This window comes from Anabrus simplex, chromosome 11 (genome assembly GCF_040414725.1).
Source record: "Anabrus simplex isolate iqAnaSimp1 chromosome 11, ASM4041472v1, whole genome shotgun sequence".
Classification (NCBI taxonomy): domain Eukaryota; kingdom Metazoa; phylum Arthropoda; class Insecta; order Orthoptera; family Tettigoniidae; genus Anabrus; species Anabrus simplex.
Window position 1 is genome coordinate 83,725,515 of NC_090275.1, and position 17,587 is coordinate 83,743,101.

At 37.5% G+C, this 17,587-nt stretch overlaps 1 protein-coding gene across 1 annotated transcript in view; it reads right to left on the reverse strand.

The window, feature by feature from the left end:
• Window positions 1–17,587, reverse strand: part of LOC136883303 (maternal effect protein oskar-like) — an 81,437-nt gene that overhangs the window by 24,071 nt on the left and 39,779 nt on the right. Inside the window, exon 5 of the mRNA XM_067155538.2 lies at window positions 8,059–8,137. Coding sequence (XP_067011639.2) covers window positions 8,059–8,137 — 79 coding nt within the window. The remainder of the gene's footprint in view (window positions 1–8,058; window positions 8,138–17,587) is intronic.

Genomic DNA, 17,587 nt, shown 5'->3' on the forward strand with positions numbered 1-17,587 from the left:
GTTATACTGGCTATTTTTGTTGGAAGGCAGTATTTTTAAATGTGAAGAGTCAATAAATGGTGAACACAACTTTTAGGCCTACATATAAAGTAAGGGCTGGTTTACACGGGTAGAGTAGCGAGGCGAGTAGAGTAGTTAGTAGAGTAGCCACGTTACTCTACTCTACCGCTGTCTGGTAGAGTTGACACTCGTATCGTTCATACGGGAGTAGTCATACAGTCGAGTAAGTACAGTAGTAGCGCCATATCAAGACGTAAGCACATCGTAAGGAAGTGTTTAAAGACATTTACAAACATATTACTGCAAGAGGTTAGTGAAGCGTTAGAAGAAGTAAATGAGGAAAAAATGGAATGGGTAAGAGGCTGGCTTAGCAGGAGAGATACACTCGGGGCATCGGCATTAATTCTGAGAGAACTTGGCAATTTGGAGAAATATGGGGGGACAAACTCGACACAGTTGGCCAAGAACATGAGGGATCGTCTCAGGAATCATTTTGTTAATGAAGGAGCAGTTCCCTGGCAGTGCAAGCATGTATTTTAACCCAGGAACACAAACGATTGAATTTTTATGACTTTATTCATTATTGTACAGAAAGTAACGACAGTGTAATCATCCCCTCAGGATTTTACTAGTCTTCGTCTGTGAATACTGTAGTGGTGATTTCTAAGATAAAACTATATGAACGAGCTCCAGTCTAATTATAGATGATAATTCTGGCGAAGGTTTTTGTTCCACGGTGAAGGGGTGAGGTACTCCTTTCCCCAGTTAGACTGTAGTGATGTTTCTATTTCCAATTTTTTGTATTTCAGCCAACCTAAATCTTATCCGAATAAAATTTTACAGAATTCATTTCAAAAGTTATAGAAAGAATATCCATTGGCCATCAGTGTGTCGTCTCAGAACCCACGAGTCTCAAAACTCACGAGTATCAAAATTCACGAATTCTAAGAAGAGGGTTAGCAAGGCCAGTCTCAAACCTCACGAGCAGGACCAGTTCTTCTTTGAATGGATATATGCCCACCCTACTAGTGATGATATAATCGGATATTTTTTTAAAATCAAATAGCTTCCATCCGGTTATTTAAACAATGGAATAAATAATCAAATGAATTTCAAATATCATTCAGTTATATCGCGTAGAATAATCGGTTGCGTCATGAATAAATTTTTCGGTGTAAGTGTGTCGGATGGATAATCGATTGAATTATGTGAATAGATGAAAAATAGAAATACGCCTCTTTTTTTGCAATCCATGAAGTCCAATGCTGAAGACGGCACAAACACTCAGTTCCTGAGCCATAGGAATTAACAAATGAAAGTGAAAATCCCGGCCATGAGTCGAACCTGGGACTCCCTGGACCCATTGGACCACAGGCCAGCATGCTAACCATGTATCCATGCAGCCGGACGACATAAAATTAAAGTAGGTATATTGCCTGCTGCTAGTTAAAATAAATTTTCAGTTGGTAGTAATTACCGGGGCTTAGTTCTATTATGAGGCAAGAAGACGGCATTTACTTATATAAGAAACTTTATTTTACCGATATTAAATATTACGACTGATAATTCACTCATTTAGTTTCATTAGAGATTAATTTGGTCATGAATCTCATCGCAGGGAAATTAAATTACTTATCTCCATTCCCTTCAGAAAGTAGGCGAGTATGATGAACGGTCGCTGATACGCTTTCCAAAACTAATATGAACTCATGCTCCACACGTATGACTGAGTCATGTACTCCCAGATGCCTTACTTAGCATAGATTAATATATTACATCACGCCCCCACGCGATTACATGAAACGCAATGTTATATACTCGTAGTATTGACTACTTGGGTCACCAAATTTATAAAATCATAAATTAAAATGTGTCAGAATTTTATCTAAAATATAGCGAAGTAGCCAATCGCTATCTTTGACGTTCTGTTGCTATATGACTTAAAAAAGACTCCACAGCGCTGATGTTGATGATATTTTATGATGGTGGTTCTTTCTCCAGCCAAGAAAATGTGGAAAGGTTCATTAAAAATCAATAAGTGTTGATCACAATGAAGGAAAAGGTGGTGGTGGTGATTACTGTTTTAAGAGGGAGTGCAACTGGGCAGCCATCTTCTATTAATACTAATCAGAGGGAAAAAATGGAAGGTGGCCCATACTTCGAGAAAATGAAGGTTTTGGGCAAAGAAAAACAAGGGCCTTTTCTAAAAAATGTAAGTACCCCTGGGGTCCCTTTTAGTCACTTCTTACGATAGGCAGAGGATACTGTGGATGTTACTCTGCCACCCCAACACACAGGGGAAAATAATGGTCGGTGAATGACACAGAGGTGTATTATTATTATTATTATTATTATTATTATTATTCGCTAGGGGCTTTACGTCGCACCGACACAGATAGGTTTTATGGCAACAATGGAATAGGAAAGGCCTAGGAGTTGAAAGGAAGCGGCCGTGGCCTTAATTAAGGTACAGCCCCAGCATTTGTCTGGTGTGAAAATGGGAAACCACGGAAAACCATCTTCAGGGCTGCCGATAGTGGGATTCGAACCTACTATCTCCCGGATGCATTATTATTATTATTATTATCATCAAAACATTTTTCTGTGGTCTTAAAGGTAATGTAACGTATTTTTCCTTTTGATATAAATTTAATGTTAATGGTATTGTGGCCTCAGGAGAGGCCTGGTGAGTAAGTCACCACGCACCTCACCCCTCCTGCCGACATCGCAGGCACCTGCTATCCGGAGTCGTGAATTTTGAGACTCATTGGAATATTAATTTAACTATTAGTTTGCAGTCGTGAGTTTTGATACCATTTGCTACTAATTTACGCACGAGTTTTGAGACGTAACCGGCCATAAGTACACTGTAAATTACGCTGGCGTAGGCCTAATTTGCAGTAGCTTCTTCGCCATAAATATCCCAATTATTGATCTATTTAATTTTTTTTTTTTGTTCGTTGCTTGTACGGCCCAGGTGTAGAGCTTAAGCTTCTAGATCTGACACTGTACTGTAAACAATAATTATTTTGGATATTCCAAACAACATATGGAAACTATTCAATTTGTTGAGGAAATTACTGTTATTGCTGAAAATTAACGGCAGTGGCAAGTGATATGTAGAAGATCCCTATGTATGTTATTAATATGATTAATGTACACAGTCCTGCACCATTGTATTGCCTAACTTAAACATCTTGTCAATCATATGTTAATTTTAAGGACACTTCCTCTAAAGCATTACTTTGTCAATTTTATATATTTTTCATCTAAACAGTGTTATGTGGCTGAAGATGTTGATAATATACGAAACATGTACCACTTTTGACCATTAAAAATTGCCATAAGCAATCATTGTATCGACTAGGTGGAAAATAAATAAATACTTAATTGTTAACTTAAACATGTCGAGACACATGATGAACACGCTGTGTAACATTGAAACTTGAGAAATCTTCATATTAAGTGAAAATCCAGCTGACACTTGTTTATATTTTATGTTGCATTTTTGAGTGTAGATGTCTGCGGCACCACCTCCAGACTTCTTGGATCTTCGTATTTTCGTAAGTTCTTGATTGTATGTACATCGTACATTTTTTATTTTCTGTTTCAGTTCCGTTAACCCAAAACCCTCTTTACCCATTTTCGCAATCAAGTCCTCTTCCGCCGCCCGTCTCATATTCTTATTTCTATAAGTAACGATGTTTATGTTCCATAAACATTCTTTACCGCTGTAGAGCTCCACAAATTTGCAAGTTTCTTCTTCCGTCCACTTCATTTTGCCGCCAAATAAACGCTCAACGTAATACCACCGTCTGCACACATGCAAATACAGCAGTCGAATGACGCGGCAGCTGAAATATCGAGCGTCCTCGGACTTCTCCGCCAGCTCTCGGAGCTCGGTTCCGGTGGAGGGGGAAGGATAGTGGTAGAGTTACTTTACCGCAGCGGAAACCCACTCTACTCTACTGCCTACTAACTACTCTACTCTACTTGCTACTATCCCGGTCGTTTTCATGATGCTAGTAGCTCTACTATCCACTCTACTCGCCTCGCTACTCTACCCGTGTAAACCAGCCCTAAATGTAATTCGTTTTAGTTACTCATATCACGTTATTCGTTTCATCTCATTAATTCCTCGGATGAGGTCAACGCCAGGAAGGGCATACAGTCGTAAAAACTCACGAAGATTAGTCTCACTTCATACTCAATCCCGTAAAGAAAAGGGATAAGAGTATCGTATTATCATATTATGCAATATTGATACAAAATAACTCAATGGACAGTCATTTGTCTCTGTCAGTTGAACAGTAGGCCTACCACACAGTAAACCTGATCACTTCTTTCATTTTAATTGTCTTGCGCCGCTAATTTCCCTGCTACCAGCGTGTCGCCATTCCAAGTTACGTCATCCTCACTGCCATCTCGTCAGCCATGCACTGAAATCGAGACCTAGAGCATTCGAGATCCTGTCTTTTGAACCTTTTAAAAATAGTTTTGTTCCCGACTATAGAGTCCAAACTGTGTGAAGCTATTCCCAAATGGTTTCTGGAGATAGTCTTTGATATTTCTCCAGCTGGTGCATGTATAGCAGAAGCCACTCCTTCTGAATAAAACCCTGTTGTTGAAAGCGTGCCAAACCACCATCTGATAACTAGTATATGTTACGAGTTGTATTTCTGAATGAAATACGTAGTGACTGGAAGCATTCTTTTCATAATTGTAGCTGTTGAAAGCCAGACCCTTATTTTTAAGTATATTTCATGCTTGTTCTGTACATTTATCATATCAGGATTTACCTAAAGAGCTGTAAATGAGATAAGAGAGACCGCATTGTTTAGGTTAGGTATGCGATCACCCTGACAGTGCGAAAAGTTCCACGACGGAAAGAATAAAAATAAATAACAGGAACGTTTGCTGCATTTATGGATATCTACAGGTGTGGCGGTAATGTGTTTTATTATCATAATGTTTAATTTCACATCTTCGCTGTCTCCCATTTTTTAACACATAGTCCAGTATGTTTTGTTTGGTGTTTCCGAAAATCGCTGAAAGTGGGGACATAAAAAATCAATATTACTATTATTATTTGTTAGGCACGTTGGCGAGCAAAACAATTGTGATTGGGTTGATTTTATGACGTTTTAAAACTACTTCTTTCCCCCCCAAAAAAAAAAAAAAAAAAAAAAAAAACACCCCTGCACCACCTCGGGATGAAGAAACAAGTTTACTTTAGTTAAGAAATATTCACGGTTGTTGCTACGCTTATTAATATAAGCAGGCGAGATTATTAACAAAGTGATTGTTTAATATTTCGTAACTCAAGCTATATGTCATAAAATACATTAATATTTACAGAATATTTTAGGAATGGTGTAACATCCCTCAATTAATTCCTATTATATCAGTTGAGAATACAAGTCAAATATTCCGCCTTCCTTATAACTAAGAATTGTTAACATCATCACGCCAACAAGAAGAGCTCAATTATCTTCTTTTTACTGGAACTATCACATGTGTTTAATATCTTTGTCTTCACTTTATTAGAACCAAACATTTGTACTCCAGAACATTCTCCAAACAAAAATTTTAACATGCTTTTTAACTGACGTATTCGGTAATCCAAATCATATTTTAAATCATCATCACCACGCTAACAAGAAGAGCTTGATTACCATTTTTATTGAACTATCACATGTGTTTAATATCTTTATCTTCATTTTAATAGAACCAAATATTTGCGCTCCAGAACATTCTCCAAACAAAAAATATTTTTAACATGAATTTTAACTGACGTATTCGGTAATCCGAATCATTTTAATGTGTTTTTGTCCTCGTCTATCTATTGTACTTATTCTTACAAATTATTTGGCTGATGTTGTCTACAAGATGGACGAAACATGTACCTACATTTGTTAATTGTTAATTAAAGATTTTTTTTTTTTTAGTATTATAAAGGTGGAACCTTTGACTGTACCTTTTGAAAAAGTACATGAATGACAATACGGGCTTTACAATGAAATTTATTTTACGCAATAACACTTATTCACAGTCCATGTACACCGATGATCTCATGATTTGATTATAATTATTACTGAAGTATTGTGCAATGATGCGACATACGATTTGAGAGAATACCAAGCGGTTCTTCGGAATATAAAACACAATTTCGAGTAGTCGTGAGCATGACTCATAGTCAAGTGTAGGCTAGATACTGTAATAATGTTACTGGCTATACATTCCACTACTACTTTTACGGTTTCAAATACCACCGGTCTGAGCCAGGGTCAAACCTGCCAAGCTGGGGTCAGAAGACCAGCACCTCAACTGACTGAGCCACTCAGCCAGGCTAGAGAGCTGAGTTTAATTAATTGTTGAATGTCAACTTACTAGTTATAAAAATACTGATTGATTAAACTATTACAGTAAATAGAATAACCTAATAGCCTACCTACTTGCAAGCCAGGTACTTTGGAATTATGTTTTGACTACCTTTTTAACACTGCAAATAAATCCATCTATTACTTAAACCTCCCTGTAAGAAGAGGACAGTGAATGCAAGTGGGTATTATTTTCAAATGAGCTGAGTGAGAGTAAGTTATAGCATACGATTCTTTCAATATGCCATGGCTCCGTATGTCTCACTGCAGTGGAAGTTCGGCTTCCCGCCGATGTTCAGTGTCCCAGTAGTGAGCCGTGTGTGTATTGTGTCTCACTGATCCATGAGTGCGCTACTCAGCACTGTCTGCTGCAAGTCAACCAAACGGTGAGCTACCTGTTGCTGTGAATGGATTCACTCGGACACTTGAATGAATCTATACACTGCTTCGAATCATACACTCAGTAGCCAACACTATTCCACAATGAATATTTTTTAATTTGTGAATAGGATGTTGTGATACTGGCTCTCCCCATACGTTGTTAACAAAGCCTGGGATAGAACCCGGCCAATCTCCTTTAATATTTCTGTTAGTAAATGCTGTGTGTATCTTTCATATGCAGCAACACGTAAATCATCCTTCAAAATACGTGACAGTTTGTGGAGATATATTCATCTCACGACGTAACGTTGTTTGTTTATGCAAAGGATTGTATTGATCTTGCATGAACAGCATTCACAGATTCTTTTCTGCGTACACACCTAGGACAGCCTGATCTGACACAATCAACAGTTGCACCCATTTGTTTAAACCGTGCTATTGTCTGAAACACAAATCGTTCATTGATACCGAGAAGTTTTAGCGTAGCAAAAATTTCCTTAGCTCGCTTTCCTCAACGAAATATACGATTCTCATAAATACGCCCCACTCTATCTTTCACTGCTGCCTGCTGTTGGCACACTGTAAGCCAGTTACTGGCGGAGTTGTGAAGGTGACCTTGTGGACGACACAAAGCGTTGCCATGCTTCTTCATTCACAATTACCACACTACAAACGCATTCAGATTTTACTGACAGAACGTATGGCAGTAGTGTGTAAAAAAGAATATTTAAGGGTGATTTGACCAAGCCCGTAACTTCTACGGGATCAGGCCTAAGATTGAATTTAAAATCCCTGCCCACAACTTTTACAGGCCTATACGTTCATGGTACTACAGTCCAGTTGCATGGCTAAATGGTTAGCTATTAGCCTTTAGCCCAGGCGTCCCAGGTTTCATTCCCGGTCAGGTCACAGATTTTAACCTTCATCGGTTAATTTCAATGTTTCGGGGGTTGGGTGTGTGCACCATCTTCAGTATTAGAATCATCATAGATAGGGCCCCATTCTCACAGATGCACCGGTCACCATACAGCGTCAATTCGAAAGACTTCTTCGGAGGCCACACAACATTTTATATATGATACTTCATAGTAACAAGCTCTATTGCTAGATGGCGCCTGATAGCAGTTATCAAGGATGTGCTGCAGAGAAGCAAAAGAATATAATGTATCATCTACGACTGTAGTAATATAGACTGAGTGAAAAAGGTTTTACTTAATTCAGTAGTCTTTTTTTTCTAGACAATAGAACAAAGGTCAAACAATATTAACATATCATGGAAGGTAATAACTTTACTTACTTCTCAAAGTAATCCATTCTGCAGAGTCCAGGGCGAGCCACATATAAGGAGGTAATGTCAGCTACCCGAATAGTTACATCTGCCAGCAGAAAAATCAATAGTTTATGCAATATCCTCTTTTTTGAGTAAAATTATAACTTAGAATTTACAGTCAATCAACATTCGGTATCACATGCTCCAAAATTACTTTGGGTATGTTTCAAGAAACCTAAAATGAAACATTTAAGATTGTGTGAGAGAAAAGAATCAACACAAAAGATAAAAATACCTATACGTAAAAGATCTATTGGAGGACATGATTACAATCTTATTAGTATTACTAATAGTATAACAGCTCCCTCTGCAGATCAGTGGTCAAGTGTTGGCCTCTGGATTCCAAGATTATTATTCCTTTAAATGGAATGTTATATATTTTCCACCATTCAATACTTAAAAGGACAAATACATATATTAGTTCATGTTTTGGTTTGTGTGACATCCTTCAGCTAATGAATTTAATATGTACTAATAAATGTATTTATATCCTTTTAAGTACTGAATAGTGGAAGATATACAACATTCCATTTAAAGGAATAATTATTTTATTATTCAAAGTCAACACGAAACAAACATGGTATCCATAAATTGCAGTTTAGTTGACAGGATGATAATTGGTGAAGTCACCAACTTCTGTTTGTACACATCATAGACATGTAAACAATCCTTTTAACTCATGGGTAACAAAATAACATGTCCTGACTGACTGATTCATAATTGCAGAGCCAAAACTACTGAAAATAAAGAAGTGAAATTTTGGAGATACATTTATATTAGAGTGTAGGTGCTCACTGAGGGAGAATTTTAGGATATTCCATCGCTAAGGGGGTGAATAGTTTTAATGAACAAATCTGTATCTCAAAAACTTGAAAGTTTACAGACGTCAAAATTGGCATTTAGACTCTCCTTTAAAAATAAAGAAACACTTTTTCTTTTTCAGAAAATCCCCTTAAGGGGGGTGAAAAAATGGTTGAGTACCTTTTATGAGGATACTTATATCTCAAACTGAAGATGATACAGACATGAAAATTAGTATTTGGAATCTCCTTTTAAAATAAAGATATGCATATTCTTTTGTTTTTGGAAAATCCAATTAATGGGGGTGAACAAGAGTGACAAAATGGGTGAATTTTTAAATAGAAAATATCTCCAGTATATCTCAAAAAAGTAAAGTGTTACTGACGTGAAAATTGATATTTGGAATGTCCTGTAAATGAAATATAGATAATTTATTTTTGGAAAATCTACTTAAGGGAAAAAAGGGGGTGAATTTTAAAAATGAGAATATCTACAGAACATCTCATAAACCTAACATGTTACAGACATGAAAAATGGCATTTTTAATCTCTCTTAAAAATTAAGAAACATGTGTTTTTTGTTTCCAGATAAATTTGAAAGGGGGGGGGGGGGGGGGAAGTAAAAAGGACTGAAAAGTGGGTAGAAATCAGTCTATTACAATGGTGATATCTGAAAAACTGAAGATGTTACAGAGGTTAAAATTGGTATCTGGAGTCTCCTTTAAAAACAAAGAAATACATATTTCTTTGTTTTTGGAAAATCCACTTAAGGGGGCTGAAAGAATTGAAAAATTAGTTGAATTCTTTGTATGAGGATACTTATATCTCAAACCTCCTTTAAAAACAAAGGAACATGTACCTTATTTGTTTTTTGTTTTCAGAAAATCGGCTTAAGGTGGGGGAGTGAAAATAAGTAAAGGAGGAGTTGAATTATGTTTAAGTGGATACTTATATATCAGAAACTGAAGATGTTACAGACGTGAAAGTTGGAATTTTGAATCTCCATTAAAAATAAATAAAGAGAGATATATTTTTTGTTTTCGGAAAATCCATTTAAGGGGATGAAAAGAATTGAAAATAACCAGTGAACTTTTAAAATGAGTACCAGTACATCTACAGTATATGACAAAAACTTCACATGTTACAGACATGAAACTTGGTATTTGGAAAGTCTTTTAAAAATACAGAAACATTCTTTCTGTTTTTGTAAAAGGCATCTAACGGGAGGGAAAAGAAGTGAAAAAATACTTGAATACTGAAGATGTTACAGATATGAAAATTGGCGTTTGGAGACTCCTTTAAAAATAAAGAAACACGTATTTCTTTATTCTCAGAAAATCCACTTAGGTGGAGGTGGGCGAAGGGCTGATCAATGGGTTGATTTAAATTTATGGAGGTATTTATTTCTCAAGAACCAAAGATGCTGTTGTTGTTGTTGTTGTTGTTGTTGTTAGTCGTTTAGTCGCTTTCGACTCTCCGTGACCCCATAGACCAAAGTGCGCCATTTCTTCCTGTCGTATACAATTTTCCGAAGTCTTTCTAAATTGAGAGCCGTGGCTTCCTTGATGTCATCAATCCACCTCATCCGTTGTCGCCCTCTTCTCCTGTTACCATCAGACGTGAAAATCGGTGTTTGGAATCTCTTTTAAAAATAATGAAACATGCTGGGTTCTTTTTATTGACATGAGAGAAGAATATTTGTCACATGTACAGTTCTATGTCGCATGGTCATCTTAGCCCCAAAAGTTAATACCACAAACATGGTTTACAAAGAGTTTCTGGGGTAAATGAAATTAATTTTTGGTAAGTTTGTATACTTTAGGGATTTTTAGATAATGCCCTAGTACAGCACCAAGGAACGATTACTTTTAACAAATTACGAAGTCCACGTGAGCAAAGCCGTGGGTAACTGCTAGTCTACCTTTATGAAAACACACTATTAAACGAAGAATGACATGTTTCGTTCTTAAAAGAATATTATCAGATTAAATGTAAACTTAAAAATATTGAATACTGAATGTGACTTCATAGAATCTGACGTTCTTTTAAGAAAGAAACATGTCATTCTTTGATCAACAGTGCGCTTTTTTTCTTTTAGAACTGAGCCTTTATGGACTGTGTGTTATCAACCAATTTCATTTTCAGTGTCTGTATCTTGTTCGTCTGCTGCTTTGACATACTGCCAGTATCCCTTGAGACCATCAATCAGTGCTTTCTTCTGCTCCTCTGGTAAAGGGCCTCTCCGTCTTCTGGGTTCTGTCTCCACCATAAAACCCTGATAGCTTTCCACCATCCTTTTGAAACTAAACCTGTCATCGATTATGTTCTCCGTAATGCCCACCTCTCTCAGATCTTTCTCACTCTTGGAACCATCTCAATAGATACCTTTGGTTGTAGAAAATTCTAGATTTTCTTTCTGAGCTGGTTATTATTCATATGGAAGACTATCTGATGTACTCATTCTTCGCTACGGGATTCTACATTGTATTATATTGCATGGCTCTTAACATTACCCTAGAAACGCGACGGAGAAGTCACCAAACGTCTTTTCTCATATGAAGACTGGGTTAGGGAATTTTCATTGTAATGGTAGGCCTGCTTGCCTACCATCAGTCACAATTAGGTTGGGGAGTTTTCATTATAATGGCAGACACTCACTCTCCACCTGCATTTTTACATCCTCAGAAAGACTGTCTTAGTGTTTTTCCCAAGTGAAATGACCATAGGTCATTACAATGATGTCAGTAGGAATGGTGCAATTAAAAGCAATATGAAATACTGAATCAAATGAAAAACTACGCATTTTCTCACTTTTAACGAACAGTACTACGCTGATAATGTGATACTGATGTTGACTCCCATAGGGAGTCCATGTCCAATAACGGACAATTATATTGGTATTACAGTACTACGCTGCCGATCTAACAGTCCAAAGTTCCAGAGCTGGAATGACCAAGCCACTGACAGGCGTGATCCGTGAATACTCTTCATCTTTTATCGGCGGGGGGGACGGGGTTTGAATAGTGGAGAGTCCCAGGGCAAATCTATGCCCTTTTAATAATCTGTTTCCCAGGAGTACCCGATGAGTTGGAAAATCTCATTTCACTACAATGGCAGCGGAAAAATCTATCTGACTTGAAGGCAAATTTTCCTCCAAGCCAGAGGAGAAAACCCCTCTTCACTGCTAATTTGGAATAAAATGAATGTAGAATTTAATAAAAGTGAAGAGGAAGACGCTTTTCTTAAGAAACGGCTCTTATCAGGGTTGAATATTAAATTATTTAGTGAATTGTAGTGCTATAATGTTGCGCCATTTCACTGTTCCCAACAAGATCTAATTGGAACGAAAATGGAGTTCAAGTCATCAGAACGTCAATAGTAAAGTGTCAGAGTACTACTATGAGTCGAAGGAGTAATGTTTTCGTCAGGCACTCGATGAGAAAGGAGCAAAGAAGGCGGTGGTAAAAAAAAAACCCACACGTGATAAGATTGTTAAGAATTATTATTTAAAATTAACATTCGATTCACACAGAAGGAGAACATCACGGACGTACTCAAGAGGAAGGAAAGCAGTGTTTTAACAAAATACTGGACGTTAAATAGAGAAGGACCTTTGTCCACAAACTGTTTTACGAAATATTAGCGCTCAAGAATACTTTACTCCGTAAAATTTTTTTTTTTTTTTTGCTATGGGCTTTACGTCGCACCGACACAGATAGGTCTTATGGCGACGATGGGATAGGAAAGGCCTAGGAGTTGGAAGGAAGCGGCCGTGGCCTTAATTAAGGTACAGCCCCAGCATTTGCCTGGTGTGAAAATGGGAAACCACGGAAAACCATTTTCAGGGCTGCCGATAGTGGGATTCGAACCTACTATCTCCCGAATGCAAGCTTCACAGCCGCGCGCCTCTACGCGCACGGCCAACTCGCCCGGTACTCCGTAAAATTAAGCTGTACTTTCAGAATATAAAAAAAACTTCAGCACTACTATGTCACGAGATCTACCTAAGACGACGTGATAGGCGACATGATTAACTCCGAGAGGCTACATAGCTGTAATGTTGACAGAGCGAGAGAGAAGAAGAATATATATATATATATATATATATATATTACGGTACCATAATTCAATTGGAATATTCATATACGCATTACAAACTTTACAATAATCCCAAGATTAATTTCCTAAAGAGCATTATTCTCATATCATATTCAAATTGTAGAAAAGCATATCTATTAGATGACAACATTCTCTTCTGATACTCTTGGGATCTACTTTGTTCAACTCTAGGTATTAAGAAAGATGTCGAGCTTGTGGAAATGATCGGGTACATAATGTTATTTCCTCGTTGAAGAAAGAAAGAAGTGGATCCTGCTGGTCCAGTAGTATATCCAAACATCTGCCTAGTAGATTCTAGTACATATATGTTTCAGAATTTTCTTTGCCTCTTCATTGTGCAAGTTCCGAAATTTCTGAAGGTGCTCTTTTCTTTTGACACTCTTCTCTAAGAAATGAAATATAACAACAAGGATCTCATCCACTTTAAGTGGTAATCCTCCAGCACCTTTTTTAGCTGCTTGATTAATCAATTATGATGGCAATATCTGTTTTAACTTCCTTCAGAACTCCTGAAACCCCATTTTGTGGCCTATCATAACAGGAGCATTGTCAGAGCAGAAAGCCACTTCAGCTGTGATAACATCAGGTAATCTATGTTTCGCCCTTTTGAGTCCCTGTTTAATGCTGGTATGGATAGCACCGTGCTCACTACTTTTTCCCGTGGAATATCGTAGTAGGTAATAACAATATGATACCACTTGGCATTTGTATCATTGCTTCCATCTGCTGCCAAAGAAAATGGTCCGTTCAGAAGGCATTGAACAACTTCAGATGATGCAGTTTTTTGCCATTTACAATGCATGTCGTTTTCATGCGACGACAACTATATTTCTTTGCAACTTATGATCTGGGAAAAATTTACTTAAATAAAGCACCAGCACTTAAGGGCACATAGTGTTCCACCAAAAAGGAAGAAAACAGACACTCGGCCCTAATTACGTCACTGTCAACGTTTCCAGACTTGGCCAAAAAAAAAAAAGTTGATTTTCTTGTTACCTTCCTTCGATTTAACATAACTTACGTGTTTACTGCACTTCACATGATTACTTAAATAGTTTCCTCCACCATGTGCAATATTAATATCATACCCACATACCGTGCAAAGGGCAAATTTTTATCCCTTTCTTGATATTAATATGCATGGAAAATCAACAGAATATGATTCTTTAAAATGTGCGGAAGTACACATTCTTGTTGGAGTTATTCATGAATCCTACAATACCAATATAGTGTATGAAAATATCTGAGAACAAATGTTTCGATAACTACTAAAACACTGAAAGGAACCTGGATCAATAAACGTCACATAAAATTATAACAAACACTCAAGGCAGTCGAACACTTCATTAAAACATGTCAAAGCACACAAAGTCTTAAACTATTAAATAAACACAATGCCAACCTCGTGAATAAAGCATATGCACACGGTAAAAAAGACACACGTGGAACGAATGTAATTAGTCCAAGGAATACAGGAAAATGCGAAGCACCAAGTTATAACACAAAAACTCAAACATTTTATTAAAATATGTCATAACCTTAAAAGGCCAAAACATTTGAAGAACGCCAACTTCGTGAACAAAGAACAACACTCATGTGGTCAAAGAATATAGTTTAAATCACAACAAGCGAGCGGAGTGGAACGAAGAATTTGTGGAGCAGAGCCTATCGACATCTAAGATTCACATGGAAGAACTGTTACCCTGGCTTTAAATACAATTCAAATGACGACACAAACATCATAGACTATCATGGACTTGCCTCCGACCCAAGCAAACAAATGATTGTATGGAAGTGGGGTGATTATCGAATGTTAAAGTTTCAAATTCTTGTCTGCGAAGTCATAAAATGACACCGTCCATCCGTAAAATGCTGCAATTTCCGTAAATTCTACGGATAAACCGTAAAAGTTGGCAGGTATGCGATGGTATAGGAAAGGGCTAGGAGTGTGAAGGAAGCGGACATGGAGTTAATTAAGGTTACAGCCCCAGCATTTGCCTGGTGTGAAAATGGGAAACCACAGAAAACCATCTTTAGGGCTGTCGACGGTGGGGTTTGAACCCACTATCTCCTGAATGCAAGCCCACAGATGCGTGCCCCTAACCGCACGGCTAACTCGCCCGGTAATGTAATAACAATAATTCAAATTACTTTTTTCCTTTCTACTTCTCCCATCACCGATCATAAACAAGACATAAGGTGGCTGTGGGTAGTGCTGTCGACAGGTCAAAGATCTGTAGAGTGGAACTCCACAAATACCTCACGGTGGGATTGAATTTAACTGTTTCCAGTGAAATAAACATGAACTGGCGGCTGGTTCTTGTTATTGAGACGTAAAGGTGAGCATTCCATTTTGCTAAGGCTACATGGAAGTCACTCCCATAAGGTTGTCTCATCTGGAAGCATTATCTCAGTTTCTTCCAAATTTTTTCTACTCACTGCAGTGAAAGTTCACCAGCATAATTTCCTTTGGGTAGTTTCTGGAATGTCTGGAGTACAGAACCTTGAGGTAAACCATTCTAAGTTTTCTTGGCTGCTCATTTCATGGCTCAGAATTACTTGAAAGTATCAGTCACACAGCATGTAGTTGAGTAAGTGTTCCACAGGGGATCATCCTGAGAAACTACAGGAGCCCCTCCCTCCACACACTATCATATGGTGCAGTTACTGTTAACTTTACAAAAATGGCAGACATTTTCAGGCAGTTTTGATAACCATTCTCAATGAAGGTTGCAAGGTCAAGTACTTTGTCAAAGCAGCTGTTCCACAAATGAACTTCAACTTTTCACTTTGCACTTTTCAGTTCAGATTTTGTTCCACCATCACTTTTCAGATTTAGCTTGCAAAGTGAAAAGTGAAAAGATAGGAATCTTTTCACTTTTCAAGCCTGTTATGTTATTCCATTGGTACAGAAATGCAAAGTGCACAAAGAAATGAAGTGAAAAGTTTTCATAAATCTTGCAAAGAGATGATTCCCTATTCATCTGTTAATTAACAATATGTACACTAGTTTATCAGCGTAGAATTTTGTTTAGTGATATAAAAACGTTACGACATGAGTTTTTGTTAGCATCAAGTGAGGACAGTGATGAAGAATCCAATAAGAGAACGTACAAAGACGAGATTAATTTGCATAACCTCACTTCGACAATCTTTCGCAAGTGATTTTGTATTACCCCAACACAGGCTGACTATATTTCTTGAAATGATCAGTCATTTATTGAAACATGCAGTAAAAAGAAGTCAATTCCTTTCCGAAAAAGAACAAATTCTTATATGTTTATACACATTGGTTAATAAATCGTGCCCAGCTGCACGGTGTAGCACCAATGCATGGGATATCAAAATCAATTATTTGCAGAACCGTTACCAAAGTCGTAGATGTTATAGTAAATGTAATATTTCCTAACATTACATTGGCCTGATAATCCATATAATATAGCGACAGGATTTCTAATGAAGGGTGAATTTCCTTCATGTGTGGATGTGTTGACAGTACTCTCGTTAACATTGATGTGTGTCATCATTTGAGAGGTTATCTTTAAAGTTGTCAAAAAGGATGTCACGTTTCTCCTTGACAACTTCCAGCACAGCCAGCTTCTTGTAATAATAAACTTTCTTTCCCATGATAAAAACTTAAACGGTACCACAATTATACCGTCAAGTTCGCCGCGAAAAGTAAAGCATTAAAATTAGGCCTATACAGTTTGCTAATGGAATAAACTCGATCGGTTAACTCATTCGCAAAGACTTTTCACTTTGCGAAGAAATTGAAAAGTACAACCTAGATCATGATGGAACAGAAAGACTATGCACTTTGCAAGAATTGAAAAGTGAAAAGTTGCAAAGTTCGTTCATGAAACAGGCCCCATTTCTGGCTCTTCCTGAAGGTGGCTTGTTCAATACGTATATGTTCCAGAATCTTGTCTCCAATTCAGTTCAGAATCATTCCCTTTAGCAACACGTAGTACGAGATTAAAGTGTGGTACGAGGTGATAGTTCCCTGATTTGTCCAGTGGCTTACCTAGTTTATAAATAGCTACAGTTCCTTGCGAATACATCTGGCTTACATAACAGAACTACACTTTTTTTTTGGCAGCCGTTGTCTAGCATGTAGCCCGCACTTCATCGGGAACACATTATACCATCAAAACCACAAGCTTTCCCTGGTTTCATGTTTCGGAGGGTCCTACTAACTTCTTCTCAAGTAAAAGATCTTGAGTATTGTGGTTTCTCCTGGCTGTTAGCTTTCATGCATTATCGCTCTTGTTTCACATGTTTCGTGTGTCATCTCCCCCTTAGGGCTTGTGATATGGAGACAATTCGGTCAGTTACTTTGTTTGGCGTTAACAGTCTATTTTTTTTTTTTTTTTTAACCATAGGTAGACTTGTTCCTAATGTTCCTACCAAAAGCCCACACTTTTCAGCTAGAGTTATTTAAGTCCATCTTCGTTGCAGTTTGAATCCATTTGTCTCTACAAGTACAATCCAAAGTTTGGAGCAGCATACCCCAATTTTGGAGTCGTTTTTCTCAAGAAACTCTTCATACAGGGTCTCAATTTTCTTGCTCCAACATG